This window comes from Opisthocomus hoazin, chromosome 27 (assembly GCF_030867145.1).
Source record: "Opisthocomus hoazin isolate bOpiHoa1 chromosome 27, bOpiHoa1.hap1, whole genome shotgun sequence".
In the NCBI taxonomy this organism is placed as follows: Eukaryota; Metazoa; Chordata; class Aves; order Opisthocomiformes; family Opisthocomidae; genus Opisthocomus; species Opisthocomus hoazin.
This window is the reverse complement of record NC_134440.1, coordinates 4,031,446-4,047,223: the sequence shown is the minus strand read 5'-3', so window position 1 is coordinate 4,047,223 and position 15,778 is coordinate 4,031,446. Positions and strand designations below refer to the sequence as shown.

The window sequence follows — 15,778 nt, the reverse complement described above, 5'->3', positions numbered from 1 at the left end:
CATCTAAAGCAGTCACTAAAGATCACACAGCATCTGAAAAATGAAGGATACAGCAAGGAGTAACCTCTCCCTGCTCCACTCCAGAGACCTGGCCATAGGAAGCAGGGCTGTGATTTGCACACTATCTGAACCTGATTATGTCTAATTTTTTGCATACAGAGCATGGAAAGGATCCTGGCTGAGGCATGGAAAATATGTGGCCGCATGAGTCATTCTGTAATGGTTCATAAATCCGGAGAGAATCACAAAAGCAAAACATCTAACATTGCATCTTCCCTGTCCCTGCCAGTGGAACTCCACCTCTCGACACGCTCGGCACAAGGATGTGGGAATATGGTGAAAGCAAAGGAAATAGGATCATTTTCTCCTTGGAATAGAAGAATCTCATCAAACAGCAGCCAGGCTCAGATTTGCAACCTTCACAGAAGAGGCCATTCATAAGCTGAGGAGAAAGAAATGAGCTACTCCTCAGGTTGCCAAACCAAATTTACAGTTCCTACTGCCCGGACTCCAGCTTCTGTCTTTACTCCCTCGCAGAGCCAGGATGGGGACTGGAGAGCAAAAGCCTAAAAACCAGCAGCCTCTCAAGCTATGGCCTCCTGCCTCGCTTGCCTACCCACTTGATGGCCACTGGGTCACATTGGGGCCCTTCCGCAGGCAACGGGAGAGGATTTGGGACTTTTCCAGCGGGGCATGGAAGGGACTGACACTCTCAAGGAGTTAAAGAAGGGGCAACCAAGCAGCAAAGGATCTTAAAGGCTCACGTAACATCTGCCAGTCCCTCTTACAACGTTATGTGAGTCGTCTTCTCCATATAAGCAGCAGGTATGTGGCAGCACACCGCTGCTCCAAGCCGCTACAGAGTGCTCAACCCTGTGGGGTTTTACTGAGGGGAGGCTGCACATCTCTGGAAAAACACAGCTCTTCTTGGGCAAGAGTGACCGAAATTCACCATTATCTGCCCACCAGCAGAGTCTTCCTGTGCGCCCTTGTCAGGCCCCTTTCCGGCTGGACAGAGCTGCTCTCCCTGTTCCCAGTAGTTTATCAGCGGACGCGCAGCGTCTCCCGCAAGGCGTGAGACCTCGCCACTTGGCCTTTCATGTTATGGCACTCCAGGCTGGTGCCAGTGCTGATTCTTTCAAACGCAAATAGCTCCAACCCACGGGACTTCTAATCAGCCTCTGCAGTGGGATCAAGAAGGAAGGTGCCGGATCTTTGTCCCCTGTTTAGACAGGGAGCAGGAGCAGAAATAAAGACACAGAACTCTGAAAGGCCCAGCCTGAACTGGGGGCTGCAAGGCAAACGCTAAAACCCCTTAACTGCTGCAACGAGAGGCTGCGAGAGCCCTGTGTAATTCCTGGGAGCTGGGGAGGTTTCCCTGGATCTGCAGCTCTCCTGCACTTCTGTTTCTGTGAGGGGATGGTATCCGCTCAGTCTGCACTACCGGAAAGCACTTTGAATCAGGGTGTGGGGAAAGACCTCAGATCTCACGCAGAGCCACTTGGGTCTCTCGTGGGTGGAAGGATGCTTGACGTAGGAGGTCAGAAGCTCAGTTTACACTCTAAACCAAATTCAAACTGCATCAAATATGACCACGTTTGTTATTTCCAGGAATATTCTGGAGCCGGAAGGAGACTCAGATGAGTCACTCATGCCATCGTCTAGCGCTGACGATGAAGTACGGCCCCAATATACTGTGGGTCTGGATACGTATGCCCCTCCCAGTCCCACGTCTGACACTGGGGCCGAGCTCTGCTTGGGCAACGCAGACTCGTGCATGTCGTGACAGCCCCTCATATGCCTCATCCTTCATGGGATAAGCCTGGTGCTTCCGTGAGTTAAGGACTAACAGAAGGAAATGCGTAAGCAGGGTCACTAGCACTGCCTTTCCCGCACGGCTCCGAGCACAGCAGTGCGCTGTCGGGTCCTGCCCCAGGATGGAGACCCTCGGGAGCGGACGGCTGTCACACGGGCTTGTGCTGTGCTGCGCCTTTTGGGGACTCTGCCTGGCCTCTCCAGACTACGATGGTGAGTGTGCATCTTTGCATGAAAAATTGCTTCTTCTTAAAGTCTTGGATACTCAGTACCCTTGTAAGATCCCTGAAAACTCATTTTTTAAAGCTATCACATGGCAGCGCGCTCTAATTGAGATTCGTGCATACTCTAATTGAAGCAGGAGGTAATAGAAGGTGATAGAAACTGGGGTGGAAGAAAATAGAAAGAAAAATCAGAGAAATAAAGCAGAGAGCGCTTGAAAACAAAATCTTTAGCTAAAAGTGACTCCCACAGCCATGATTTACCCTGGACTGGCCACAGATCTTAGGATTCCTTTGAAAGCCGGGCAGGGGAATTGCTCTCTGGTTCTCCAGGCCTGCTGATAGTTGTACAACACAGCAATCGTTTGTGAGCTGTGGGAAACCACACGAGAGAGGAATCGTGTAAATTTTCCGTAAGGCTGCTGATGGTTACTCCCGCACACTAATTCTGTTTGCCAGCTTTTCCTGCCCATCACACAACAGCATTTTACAGAATTCTCCCACTTCTAGGGACCCCAATGTAAAATGTAAAACCGTAGCCTTTGGGGTAGCGTTATGTATGCAGCCTGCTTTGCCAAGGACAAGGGTAACTGCGCAAACAGCAAGTAACAGACTGTGTTTATCTGACAGATTACTCTCAGAACAGCACCGACGAGCAGGTAACGACACCAGAAATCACACCGTGTCCCCGAGCCATCCCCGGGGAAAAGGCAACGATAAACAACGTCACGTACCTGTTGATACACGAGGCCACACGCTCTCAGCTGGGCAGCGTGGTCACGGTGCGGCTCATCCCCTGCCTCTACACCCTCGTCTTCCTCGTGGGGCTGCCTTCAAACGGGCTGGCCCTGTGGGTCCTGGCCACCAGGGCCGAGAAGCTGACCTCCACTGTCTTTCTGATGAACCTGGCTGCAGCAGACCTGCTGCTCATATCGGTGCTGCCCTTCAAGATTTTCTACTATTTCCTGGGGAACAACTGGCTCTTTGGAGAAGGCCTGTGCCGGCTCACCACGGCTTTCTTCTACGGGAACATGTACTGCTCAGTGCTGCTGCTTTCCTGCATCAGCGTCGACCGGTATCTGGCTGTGGTGCATCCTTTCTTTTCACGTTCCTTCCGCACCCCTGCCTTTGCTGCCTGCACCTGCACCGCCATTTGGCTCTGTGCTGCTGTCCTCACCCTGCCCCTGACTCTGCAGCAGCAGTCGTATCCCCTGTACGGGGCAGATGCCACTCTCTGCCACGATGTTCTCCCCAGGCACGAGGATGACAGGTATTACTTCTACTACTTCATCTGCCTGATTGCCTGTGCTTTCCTCGCTCCTCTGGCAGTGATGCTGTTCAGCTACTGCTCGGTATTGCAAGCCCTCCTGGGCAGTGGGAAGCGGTACGCCTACGCTATCAAGCTTACAGCGCTCGTGCTGTTCACGCTTGTGGCCTTCTACACACCCAGCAACGTTCTCCTCCTTGTTCATTACTCCAGCTATAACTCCAAGCTGTATGGCAACCTGTACATCAGCTACATGGTAAGCCTGGCCATCAGTACCTTCAACAGCTGCGCTGATCCCTTTGTCTACTACTACGTTTCTGAAGACTTCAGGGATAAGGTGAGGAGGAGATTCTACAGTCACCGAAAACAAAACACCACATCCCTAAAAACCTCCAAGGAAACACTCCCTCAGAAAGATTCCAAAGATTCACTGGTGTAAGCCTCCATCCCAGCTCCCTGCTCCCAAGGCACTCAAAACGTGCATCGGGGATGAGATGAAGACAAGTCTGGGATCCCACAAGTTTCATCCAGAGCAGTGAGCAGTATTTCCCAGAAGACAAGTCCTTTCTCCTGCCTGCACAGCTAAAACTGAATAAACCTGGGCCATGGGATTCTTTGAGAGGTGAGGAGTCCAGTCAAGATGTGGAGAGCTGAACATGTATGGATCTGTTACTGGGACACCGCATGCAACTTCACATCTGGTCACATATTCCCAGGGATGCTCTTGCCAATACACCTACATCTTGCAGACTGATGGCTATTTGTGTTCTGTTTCTTTTTCTGCTACTGACTTGCTTGCTGTCCTTGAATGCATAATCCCTTCACCTAAAACTGAAAAAGAACAGGCGCTTGCAAAACCAAATTTCTAAACATTTCAAAAGTACTAGGAGGTACCTATGTGAAAGGTACTCTCCTGAACTAAAATATTCTGTCAAGAGAATGTAAAGCACTGGCTTTTCTAGCAAATACATTCTTGGCTTGACAAATAAGCAACACCACAGTAATATCAGCTCATTGCTGGTAACAAGTGTAAAAATCCCATTCGCTCATCCCTATTTATGGCATCCATAATTTCTTTGGGGCAAAAATTGTATGAATGGATTTTTAAAAAGATTATTATGTCTCTTGATGGGAAATATTGAAAGAAGTAATTAAGAAAACCCTCACTCTAGAACTGCACCCTTCTTTTGTGTAGTGTCACACACAATTCAAGAGCTGTTTCTTATGGAACATGTGACCAAGCCTGTTGTTTATTGGAACCTGTTGCAAACCTGACAAAATGCAGCCAGCTCATCTCTCAGGCGCAACTAGGGCATATCCCAGTAAGCAGCAAGGTAGAAAACGAGTGATAAGCCTCCTTGGAGTTCCTGAATTCTTTAGTTTTACTGGTACAGACATGACTTCTGTCCTCACCATAACCTGTGGTCAAACAAAAGTACAGCCTACAATATGAATAAGAAGAGGCAAACACGATTGTCTTAAAATCAGCTTTTAATAAAATATTTACCAGAGTCTAAAATAAGCCCTTTTCTGGATTCTGACTTGCTAAGATTTGTGTGAACAAAACAAAAAGGGTCATAAAACTGTTTGTGTGTACATGTATGCGCGGGGGTGAAATGTAGGTGAAAAACTAGAGCCTATCTCCTAGGGGTGCAGTGGACGTGCCAGCTACTGAGCACAGATCTGGCATAGCTAGGGCTGTTCCCACTCAGTCAGAAATAGCAAGAACTAAAAAAACCCAAAACCCGGCCCCAAAACCCAACCTGAGCTGAGGTTTTTCTAAATAGATGATCTATTTGCAATAATGAAAACCAGGTTATTGTGCATTAAATGTCAGTAGTTGATGTCAGCAAAGCAAGTGCTGTTGTTTCAATGACGTTTTTCAAGCAAGCTGAACATTCTTCTGGTATTTGTTTTCTACTGAGGCTGATTAAGAGGGAGGGAAACAGGCAAGACCAAAACACTTGGACAAGAAAGAACAAGGGAACTATTGTTTTAAAATAAATACCATGGTAACGATTACTCTGCATAATGTACAGTTACAAACATATAAATATTAATTTCATTGAAAGGGTTGCAAGCAAAAATCACTGATAACTAGCACTGCTGCAGCTATTCAGTAACACAACTTGAAGTAAGTAGGAATCTCTGTCTTACAAACCCACTGGCACTTTTCTCCTTCTGCAGTGAGGGACCATTAGAGAAAGGAAAGCAGGAGCATCTCTCTGTCAGAGAGGCAAATGTCTCTAAGCCAGAAACAATTCAAAGCCCAAAGCTGCAGTAGGTTTGCTGTCCTTGCTGGCTTTCCACCACAGAGTTGGTCTCTTCCTTGGTGAAAAAAAGAAAAAAAAACCAAACCCAACCAATTCCTTATCTCTAAACTATAGTTGGCTTGTCTTCATAAAATTGGAGCCTGAGTTTTCAGCGCTGAGATGTCCTTGTGTTCTCAGGGAGGGGGGTGTGACTGATAAGCTTCAGAGTCAGAACTGGGCCAAAGCCTATGAATAACATTGAGTCCGACAAGGCTATGCTGTGTCCAGTGGTTCTCATGGACCTACTCCTAAGGAGTTTCTGTACTCCAAGCAGGATTTTGAAGAATGGAAAAAAAAAAAAAAACTATGAAAATTTTTTTCCTAGATAAGAATTAATGATGATTACAAGAAACATGAACAACAAGTCTGGGACAGGGGAAAGCTATGGACAGAGGGACTATCAGTTGGGGTGGAGAAGAGGGCAGAGACCTGCTCCTTTACTCCTGCAATAGGGAAGAAAAGTCAACCACAGCTGTGTAATTGCAGGTTCCTTTATTCAATTCCTTAAATAAAATGACCTTTTTTTTTTAAACTACAGAGAGGAGCTAGTTTGGTGTGGCAAGACCAGGGGGAGGCGGAGACTGCCAAGAGCAGACGGACTAGTGATTTCCCTGAAAGTGCCAAAGCTGTGAAGAAGCACTGGGGGTGAAGTCGGGCTCCAGGACCCAGAAACCCTGGCACATTGCCTCACATGCACTGTCCTGTTCTGCCTCTGTTTAAGGATGCTAAGGCTGCTCTGCCTTTGGCCTTCTGAGGGTCCACGTCTCTCTGGCTTTATTTCTAATTGTAAAATAGAAGCAAGACCCCTCTGCCTGAAGCAGATGAGTGCACTAGCACACCAAGACCCCACAGAAGATGGCCATGATTGTTGGGCTGGCCCCACCAGGAGGAATTATTTAGCTGGCAACGATGGGGAGATGTCTGCATCTAGAGTTGGTATATTACACATACCAGAGCCTGAGGAAAGTGAAGTCAGGTGTAATAGAATCACAGAATCATTAAGGTTGGAAAAGACCTCTAAAATCATCAAGTCCAACTGTCAACCCAACACTACCATGCCTACTAAATCATGGCCCAAAATGCCATATCTACATTTTTGAACCCCTCCAGGGATGGGGACTCCACACTTCCCTGGGCAGCTTATTCCAATGCCTGACCACTCTTCCAGTAAAGAAATTTTTCCTAATATCCAACCTAAACCTCCTGACGCAACTTGAGGCTGTAACACTGGGCTGAAACTCCCTACCTTCATCTCCTTGTCCCCACCAGTGATGCTGTCTGACTACCCAAGGATCTATGAGAGGACCAAGCAATATAAAATGACTTCAAATATCTATCCAAAAGCATACAATGGACGAGACAAGGAAACTAAAGCCAGAAATGGACAGAGGACAGGAGGCTAAAGAATCCAGAACAGGCCCCATCTTCTGTGGGAAGCTAGTTGCCTAGACATTATCAAGGTGACTAAAAGTCTCATTCTCCCAGACTCAAAGCATTAAACAGCTGAGGCTGGAACCAGCAAACAGCAGGGTTTGTATTGTGCAGCTTTGATATTTAGAAAAGAAAAAAACCAACCTCTTGTTGCAGTTCACACTAGGTCTGTTATTTACCCAGGGGATAAATATTGACTCAGTCCCGTGTGTGTACACAATAGCCAGTGGCTGCCAGGCCAGTTGCTGGAGATGGAATTTAGTTTAAAGGTATTTATTTACCTGCCAGACAGGAATGCAGCCGCCAGTGTTTCCCCTGTGCTGCGTGGACACAGTGAGGACATGGTCTGTTCACGCACACTGAAGAGACGTGACAAAAACCTCTGCTGAGAAGCAGTGGGTACATATGGGCAGCAGCCACGTCAAGATCCTGTGAGGAGAGCTGAGAGCAGCCACGAAGGAAGGCTTGGAAACCTTCCAACAAAGCACTTCTGAAATTTCTGGGAACTTCGAGACCCAGACCTTCACCATGTCAACTACATTCTGCAAATATCTGGCCCCAGAAAAAAAGGACTGGAAACTACACATGCCCAGCTTCTGGGATACCTCCCGTTTTGTCCCCATGTGGACATTTTTCTGGAATAAAATTGCCTTTATTCTGGAATGGAATGTCTATACTGGGATATATTCTTGTCATGGTTCCTGTGTAAACAAGCCCTAAAAATGAATGGAGCTGGGCTTTTTCCTGTTTCCATTCATCAATAAACACCCCCAAAAGGAGTTTCCACCCCACTCTGGGTCCTGGTAACAATAGAAGTGGGAAGATAAAATATTAATGCTATTTTGCAAGAGGCAATTGCATCTAACTCCTCCAAAGAGAACAATGCTGCTCCAGGCAGGAAGGGAAACCAAAACATCTTGGCTCCTGCACTTCTGGAAACACAACGCTTTTGTTTTTAGTTTTACCACGTTGCTTGGGGCAGGTCAGTCTAAGGGAGTCCAGCCTCCGACACCAGCAATTCGTACTGGCCAGCAAACCCAGAGCCTCTGCATAGATTACCATATCCAAAACAACCACTGTATGGGGATCCTAGTGGGAGCAGAATAAAAGCAACTGGTGAAGCCAGGCAAGCGTTTAAAAGGACTGCGCCTTGGGTCAGCTTTATTTTCATGCCAGGGTTACAAGGAGGAAAGGGGCTGAGAAGGCTGCAAGCAGCCCTCATCAGCACATAGTGCAACACGAAGAGAGCTCACCCACCTAATCCTTGCCACTGCTATGGCTAGCAAACTCCCCACCTGAAGCCTGCAGCCACGTGGTGGACAGTCAGACCTTTCAGCCCTGGCAGTGGATTTCGGTGTTCTCTTGTAAAATGTACCTCCCAACAACTTCCCTGAACACAGAGACTCTAGGGAAGTTTTTCCTCTTGTGGGACATTGTTGTGAGTGCAGCAGACTTTCGGGCTGGGAAGATTAGCCTCTTGCTATGTCATAATTAGCAAAACACACTGATTTTTATTATTGTAATTTGAAAGAAAACTTCTCAGCCATCTTTCCTCAAACAGCAGTTCAGCTAAGCACAAGGTCTGGACTTAGCTTCTAAATGTAGCTAGGAAATGGCATTTGCAGTATCCTGATAGTAGAGAAAACACTTTGAAATGGTCTATAAGTTTGAATTCCAGCCCCTATTTCTCTCACCTAGAGGGCACAGCATATTGGTCTCCCATCCTTGGAAGTACTCCAAAGAGGATGCACAAAAGGCAGGAAAACTGACAGAAAAATAACGCTGAGTGTCCCCCCTTAGCGCTCCAGATCCCCCCCTGCGGGGCAGCAAAGCGTACAGTTCTGAGTGCATCAGGAAGTAGTCATCGTTCGGTTTCTGTTCTGCAGCAGGTCGTCTGTAGGAACAAACTCATACGGGAGTTGATTCCGAGCCTCTTCTCTTCATTTAAATTATATATTTCTGTTGAAAAGAGACCATAATGAAGAAAAGTCACTTTTCCTTTACATATCTTTGTGAAACATCACTGGGGCTGGGCAGAGAAAAGCTTAAAAGGTCACTTTTTATTCTGCTGGAGATGAAGACATTCGGGTCACAAAGACTCTTATATGCTGCGCCAGCAAGACCTTGTTCCTGCCGATTCCTTGCTAAAGAGGTTAGCAAGTCAGGTGTAAGAATGCCCCTTTCAAGGAACTGAATACATTTGACCCAAGACATGATTTACTATGAACCAGATGTATGATCCCCTGCTCACCATTCTACCGTGGTCACTTCTTCCTGAATCTTGTCCACTTCTTTTAACGTGCTTGCTGTTGTCAGTTCTGCCACGATCTCAAAAACGTCAGCTTCTGAGGCATAGGGGTCTGGGTCATATTCATAGGAGTAGTAAGACAGATCTGTCTGTGGCGGAGGGCCTTCCTCTGCTGGGAAGGAAACCAGAGTCTCAGGTTGTGCTTTAGCCAAAGAAACTGCTTTTTGGCATCACATATTGCATCACAAAGAAGGGGAATGGTGTAAGCGGAAAGGAATTTTAATCAGGGAGGCAAATCAGGGGCTGAACGAGTGCTTACACGTCAAAGGACATCCTCGGGCATGCTTAGATTCACATGCAAGGAGAAAAGCTGCTGTAAATCAGAGTTTTCAATTTCCCAGTCTGAGACCTGGGCACTGGCAAAAAGGGCCATGTAATTTGGAAAAACCTCAAAGTCTCATTTTAAAGTATCTAATTAACTGAGGTACTTCAGTTAGGAACGAGTTCACCCTGAGACCTGCATAGTAAGGTAAAAGTAAGAGGTATCTCTGGGATCACCAGGTGTCACAGATGAGTTACTCTGCACCCTGAAAATACACCTCTCTCCTTTGACTAGGTCTAAGCCACATACCTCAGTTAAGAAGAGACCAGTCTATATGAAGATGTGAAACGTTTGTGCTCTTTTAGGCATCATTTTATAAAAGCAAGTTACAAAGCTAGAGGGCAGAGCGCGATGGAGCAGTTTACTTGGTGCATTTCACGAAAAAGATCAGTGTAAGCAGCCAGATTTCCTTTCAACCCAAGAAGAATGAAAATTTTGGCACAATAGGCCAGAAGCCTACATCAAAGTCATTTGCTTCTCCCTCAGCCTTAAATAGCAGTAGCTATGTCTGCTTTAGCACAGCCACATACTACTGAGAACCTTCCATTGTTTAAGGTAGGAACGTTCACATCACAGGCAGGCACATGGGTTTATCCTCCGTGCGTTCACTCCAGTCTGCACTAAGACATTGGCAGGTCGGTCACTCAGTGCATATCTCACTTAAAACAGGCTCTGCCTCTCTATGCTGGGTGATTGCTCACTGTTCAGAGGGTAAGAGTGCAAGATAAAACTTCTAGGAACACCAGTAGGTCCCTGTTTTCTAAACTGTTCCTCGAGCCAGCTCAGCTGTCCATCTTTCCTGTTTGCTTTCAGTATACACAGCTCTAATCCAAACCAAAGCAATCACTGAAACACAGTTGTTGCAGGGAGGAAAAATCCCCCTCCTTCCCTCCCCTGCAAAATTGGCTTTATTTAAGACGAACACTCATCAAGGTCTTTGAAAGTGTTTATTCTCTGGAAATAAAATATCTGAAGGCTCTTCCCTGATGCCTCCCACATCCTCCCAGCAACAGGCTTAGCCCTAGGTAAGGGAACGCTTGCCTGAAAGCGGAGTCAGTCTCTGTGTTCACTTCTTCTTGGACTTCTCCATGTGAGCATCTGCCAGATCATGAGCTCGTTCTATGAATGGATGATTGCTGTCCACCAGGGACAGAATTAACATCACAGACCTCGCTCTTCCCAGGAATGCACCACTGGAGTCAAAGCAAAGACGAAAGGCCGACATTTCCTGTTGCACACAAACCACTCCCCCATCTCCAAATGTTTGTGCCTAAGCCAATGTTTGCTGAACACCGATGGGGTGAAAGGAAAAATGGCCTGCTGCCCGTTCAATCAGTCCTAAAAGCACTGCAGTTCTGCGAATAATGCGGCTGCCAGGGAGCGCTGCGCGTTGACTCCACCTGGAAGCAGAGTTCGCTCTGATGTTCCTGTTAGGAGCTAGTGATGGGTGATGGCATTTAATTTTTTTAAAAAATAGTACCACCACCACCACATGAAAGTATCATAATTCCACCAAGAATTTTCTTCCAGCTACCAGCCCTTGCAAGTGCTACAGCAGAACTGTACAAAGAGCATGGCTCGAGCTGCTGGGTCAGGCAGCCTGTAGCTGGGTGGGCTGCCGGCTCCAAGCAGCGCAGGGGGCAACACCACAGCAGCACCGACACCACTGAGGACCACTGCACCACACCTGGACACTGCTCTTCCACCAAACATGTGTAGAATCACAACATTACCATGACATCAACATACTGTCTTCCACCACTGTCGGCTACCCGTTTAGCACTTTTGGTAGAGAAGATCTAGGCAATTTCAGAAGAGCCTTAATGATCTATGGAAGCAAAGCACCACTTCATCAGAGAGATGGTATCAGAGCTACCGAGGATTCCTGAGGCTCTGAAATCCACTCATCTTTTTGTAGCCTAGTATGACAACGATTCTCAGGAAAGCCACAGTCAGAAAGGCACTCGAGATACTGACAGTCCAGTTAGCAACCAAAATCCTGCTCCAGGAGCTTTCAGTCCAAACAACTATGGCTGGAACAGGCTGTGAAACCATACTGGCAGAGCTTCAAGGCTTAGAGGCAGAGGTGGGTCCATGCTACTCATCAAAAACCTGTTCCATCCCTCTGAGTCTCAGCAATTCACCTGTGAGAACAGCTGAGGAAGGGGATTCAGCCATGACTGCCCCTCCTTGGCTTTCACTTCAGTTGAGTCCTGTCACCCCGAACACTTCCCTCTCAGCCAAGAGAACATTTCTAAAGGTGCGAAGCAGATCTACCCATCTGTACAAGAACAGGCTACAGTTTTAAGAGCAAACCTCAGCCATTCTGCCTCACTTGCTGCATCATCTGCTGCAGACTTTGAAAAGCATTTTAAAGTGCTTTGACAATAGCTAGGTGCTGCAAGAAGCACTGCACCCTGATTTTTCAGGAACTTCTATATACAATTGCTTACTCTGAGTAGCATAACTCGAAAGCTGTTGTTTATTCTAGCAAACTCACTGGTGTATATAGAACTACAGTGCAAGCCTGCTCGCCAGAGTGAGCCCGAACACATTTTGAAGTTCCCCACTGTTTGCTGGAAGGAAGCTGGCTCTCATCGTTTCCATTGCTGGGGTAACATAGACAAGAGCTAACAACGAAAGCATCGATCAAACCAAGCCGAGCCTGCACAAGTCATATGGCAAATGCAGAAGGATTTCAGACAATATAAACACCACGCGGTTCTCCAAGAAAATGGTATTTCCTGAAGATTAACACACTGAGGCAGTTTCACCAACCTGCCCTAAGCTTGATTTGGCTCCTGGAGTTTTGCATCCTTTTAGGAAATCACAGATTTACACATGGCTCATCAGAACCTTCACTAGAAACCCAGAGCACCTGAGCCGACTTAAACCAATCACATGCTTCAGTGCTAACAAACCAGTGAGTCCAAATAAGACCCGTGTGTAAGGAGGGATTCATTCATTTGTTAAACTTTGATTCATGTACCGTGTGGCTGACCTGAGAGGAGCCTAGAGGATTAATGAAAATCACATGCTGGGCGCTTTTCCTGATGCAGGATTTAGTCAGTTTTATTTCTGAATGCTCACTCTGCCATGGCTGCTTGGACAGCTCAGTTCAGAGGAGTATCTGCCTTCCAGGAGGCTCTCAACTCGAACACTCACAGATCCTAGAACAAAGCCAACTCTAAATGCTTGTGCTTTGACAAACACACCCTTATGGCATACAGGTTTGTTAATGTAACATCTGTATAAAAATGCCACACACACAAAATAAATCAGAATTTCCACTTTTGCTCTTATTGATAAGCCCACTAAGCCAACATTGCTTTTGTCTGTTTAGAACAGAAACCTGAGGGTTATTTTTCTTAGCCAGATACTTTAAAGTAGATTATTTCAGAAACACTGTTCTGAAAATATTTGGATTGTGGACTACCATCAAGTTCCACAATTTTTTTCCCAGGTAACCATATGTTTACTATCAAATTTTTATTTGAAAATAATGTAACTGCAGCCCCGTTTTGTAGACCAGCAGCAAAACACTTAGCATGGCCTTGCATACCAGCAGTGCCCTACAGAGCAGTTTGGGAATGTTGCTTTGAAGGGTTCAGATTGCAAACAGAGTTTCCATGCTGAGTACATAGCATTTGCACAGAATAAAAGGCAACAAGCATTCATTTCAGCTATTCCAACAGGAAGCAATCTGATATATATACATATAGTCACACTAAGTCCAGAAAAAAAGGGAGGGAAAACAGGAGAGACATTAAACTTCTCTGGAGATATTCCAGACCCGCCTGGACAAGGTCCTGCGCAGCCTGCTGTAGGCGACCCTGCTTCGGCAGGGGCCTTGGACTGGGTGACCCACAGAGGTTCCTTCCAATCCCGACCATTCTGTGATTCTGTGTAAACACTGTAAGACTAATGACCTATAGAAACAGTCACGATGGAATATTCACCATGCTTTTACACCTTCATCAGAAAACTGTCCATCAATTTCTGCAGAGCAGAGGAAGGGCAAAGAACAAGATGGTGTCTCTCATGTTGCACATATGCTAGCCTGAACTCTGGTGCACAAGGACATGAGAAGGCACAGAGTCTTTACCGATTTGTTAGGAAAGTTAGAGGCCAGGGGAAAATTAATGAGTGGAAAGCAGCCAGGAAAAATCTAGTCCAGTTTATTTACTAGAAACAGCATGAAACAAACTATTCTATTGACCCTCCACTGCTTCTTGGTGAGATTTATTGTGAGCCATGAGCAAGTTCGACATGAGTCTTGGAAAAAAGTGTATGAATACAAGCACCAAATAAAATGAGCAGCCAGATTCCTGGCTATTCCATCTACTGACCTTTTGGCTCACTAAGGCCCTTTATTCCAAACAGCAGCTCTGAGAGAATCAAGACTGCCAGCTCAATTTTTGCACAGAACTGCTAGAGACAAAGTTAATCCACCTGGATTCTAGCTCTTGCAATGGTTTGGTCTGTTGTCAGGTCCTGTTCAGTTGTTTGTTGAAACACATTACATCAGCCTGGATTTAAATGTGAAATTTCCAGTTTAATGTTGAAGAACAGATGACAGAGTGTGTGTTGTTCAAACATACCAAGGCTGAGAAAACAGGAGGGTCACTTGCCCACTCCTGATGAACAATTACCCAAATCTTGCATGTGCACTGAATAGAGCAGGTATCACGCAAGATTTCCTGCAAGGAAAAGGACTAGAAGAGCTAGTCTGTTGGTGAATAGCTATCATCCTAAGTTTCCATGACCTCTTCATTTTTTCTGAGTTCTGAATGTTCTGTCTTTTAGAAAAGATGAAGAAATTCAGCATCTTTACTTAAACACGCTTAAGAGCCACATATACTTTTATACAGTGATAGGATAAGCTTTAACCTTGCTAAAGAAAAAGGTCTTGGATAAATGCAAAGGTATGGTACTACCTGCTGGAGTCTGTTGAACACCAGGTTGCTCAACTGTGTGGGAGTGTGTCTCCCTTTCTTCTGGCAAATTCTTGGCTGTATACAAAAGGAAAAATAAATGCACTGGTCATAAAATTTGTTAATGAATTTCCAGAAAATGTTTGCATTTCCAGAGGTGGCATACTCTGTTCGCTGAGCTACTACACTGCACATCTTGAAAGCCCATGCAGAATCTCCAGAGAAAGTTACATTTCATGGATGTCATTTTTATGTAGGATTATTCACTTCAGATAAAACAGTACGACTAATTTCCTCTGAAGTTCATTCTGATTGGTAAAACATGTATTCACGAGAACACAAAAACAGTTATTCTGATCTAAGCAGGAAGGCAGCTGCTCTTATAATTTAATCCCCTGTAGTGAGAATAGCAAAATAATACCTAGAAGCTTGTGAATTGTCCTTTTTTCCCCTACAACGTGTATGTAATTATTATTTGCTTAGACGAGGATTTATAGTGTTCTGCAACTAGATCATAGCAGAAAAGTGAACTGAATGAAACCTACACGCAGAACATTGAGACATGGGCATCTGTTCTATCCTTGTATTATTCCTGCACGATGCTACTTCCATCTGGCAATGGTTCGGGTAAATCTGTCCATCGGATCCACACACCGGCTCCCCATCGTAGCCACAGTCTCGCGAACACATGCACTGCTCAAAATACTCATCCTCCAAGCAGCCAAAAATGTTATTGCACGGTCCAGAGTGAACAAAACCTGAAAAGCAAACAAAAACATCCAAAGCAGTATTTTTACATCGCATGGGGAAGGGGAAGATGGAGTGTCAATTTTCTTCTATTTCTCTGATGTACATTTTCATGTTGAATCCCCTCAGGCTTCTCATAGGAATTTACAGCCTTGGTAGAATAAAAAGCTCTGGGAAGAAAGCTGTCTTTCTGAAATAATCATATTGCAGCAGTTCCAGATATAGGATAAAGCAAGTTTTTTGTAAGGCACAGAGGATAGAAAGGAACATACAGTTTCTGGGGAAAGTTATTCCTTTCACTGATGCATGAAATTGCTCAATCTTCCTACAGTTAATTGTGAAACTCTATTGCAAGATACTTCAGAGAAAGAAAACAAAACTGCACTTTAAAGAGTTTTTATCTTCATGTTTATTAATACAC

At 45.6% G+C, this 15,778-nt stretch overlaps 2 protein-coding genes across 3 annotated transcripts in view; one reads left to right on the top strand and one right to left on the bottom strand.

Annotated features, from left to right (window-relative positions):
* The first annotated feature begins 1,794 nt into the window (after positions 1–1,794).
* Positions 1,795–4,825, top strand: F2RL3 (F2R like thrombin or trypsin receptor 3). 2 transcript variants are annotated; one of them, XM_075444128.1, is made up of 3 exons: positions 1,795–2,028; positions 2,667–3,306; positions 3,517–4,825. In XM_075444128.1, the coding sequence occupies exons 1-3, from the start codon at positions 1,938–1,940 to the stop codon at positions 3,740–3,742; spliced, it is 957 nt and encodes a 318-aa protein (XP_075300243.1). In that variant the 5' UTR covers positions 1,795–1,937; the 3' UTR covers positions 3,743–4,825. The 2 variants fall into 2 exon arrangements, with proteins under 2 accessions (XP_075300243.1, XP_009931901.1); XM_009933599.2 differs by having other exon boundaries at positions 2,667–4,825.
* A 3,316-nt stretch (positions 4,826–8,141) lies between these two features.
* CPAMD8 (C3 and PZP like alpha-2-macroglobulin domain containing 8) overlaps positions 8,142–15,778 on the bottom strand; it is a 52,871-nt gene continuing 45,234 nt past the window's right edge. The window contains exons 40-43 of the mRNA XM_075444129.1: positions 15,156–15,368; positions 14,614–14,688; positions 9,298–9,466; positions 8,142–9,005 (exon numbers count right to left, since the gene is read on the bottom strand). Of these exons, the coding sequence (XP_075300244.1) occupies position 9,005; positions 9,298–9,466; positions 14,614–14,688; positions 15,156–15,368 (458 nt within the window). The 3' untranslated portion in view covers positions 8,142–9,004. The remainder of the gene's footprint in view (positions 9,006–9,297; positions 9,467–14,613; positions 14,689–15,155; positions 15,369–15,778) is intronic.

Excerpts from the sequence above, each read along its gene's own strand:
- F2RL3 (XM_009933599.2), top strand. The coding sequence starts at position 1,938 with ATGGAGACCCTCGGGAGCGGACGGCTGTCACACGGGCTTGTGCTGTGC. Across the intron at positions 2,029-2,666 it reads GGCCTCTCCAGACTACGATG|ATTACTCTCAGAACAGCACC; the intron begins GTGAGTGTGCAT and ends TTTATCTGACAG.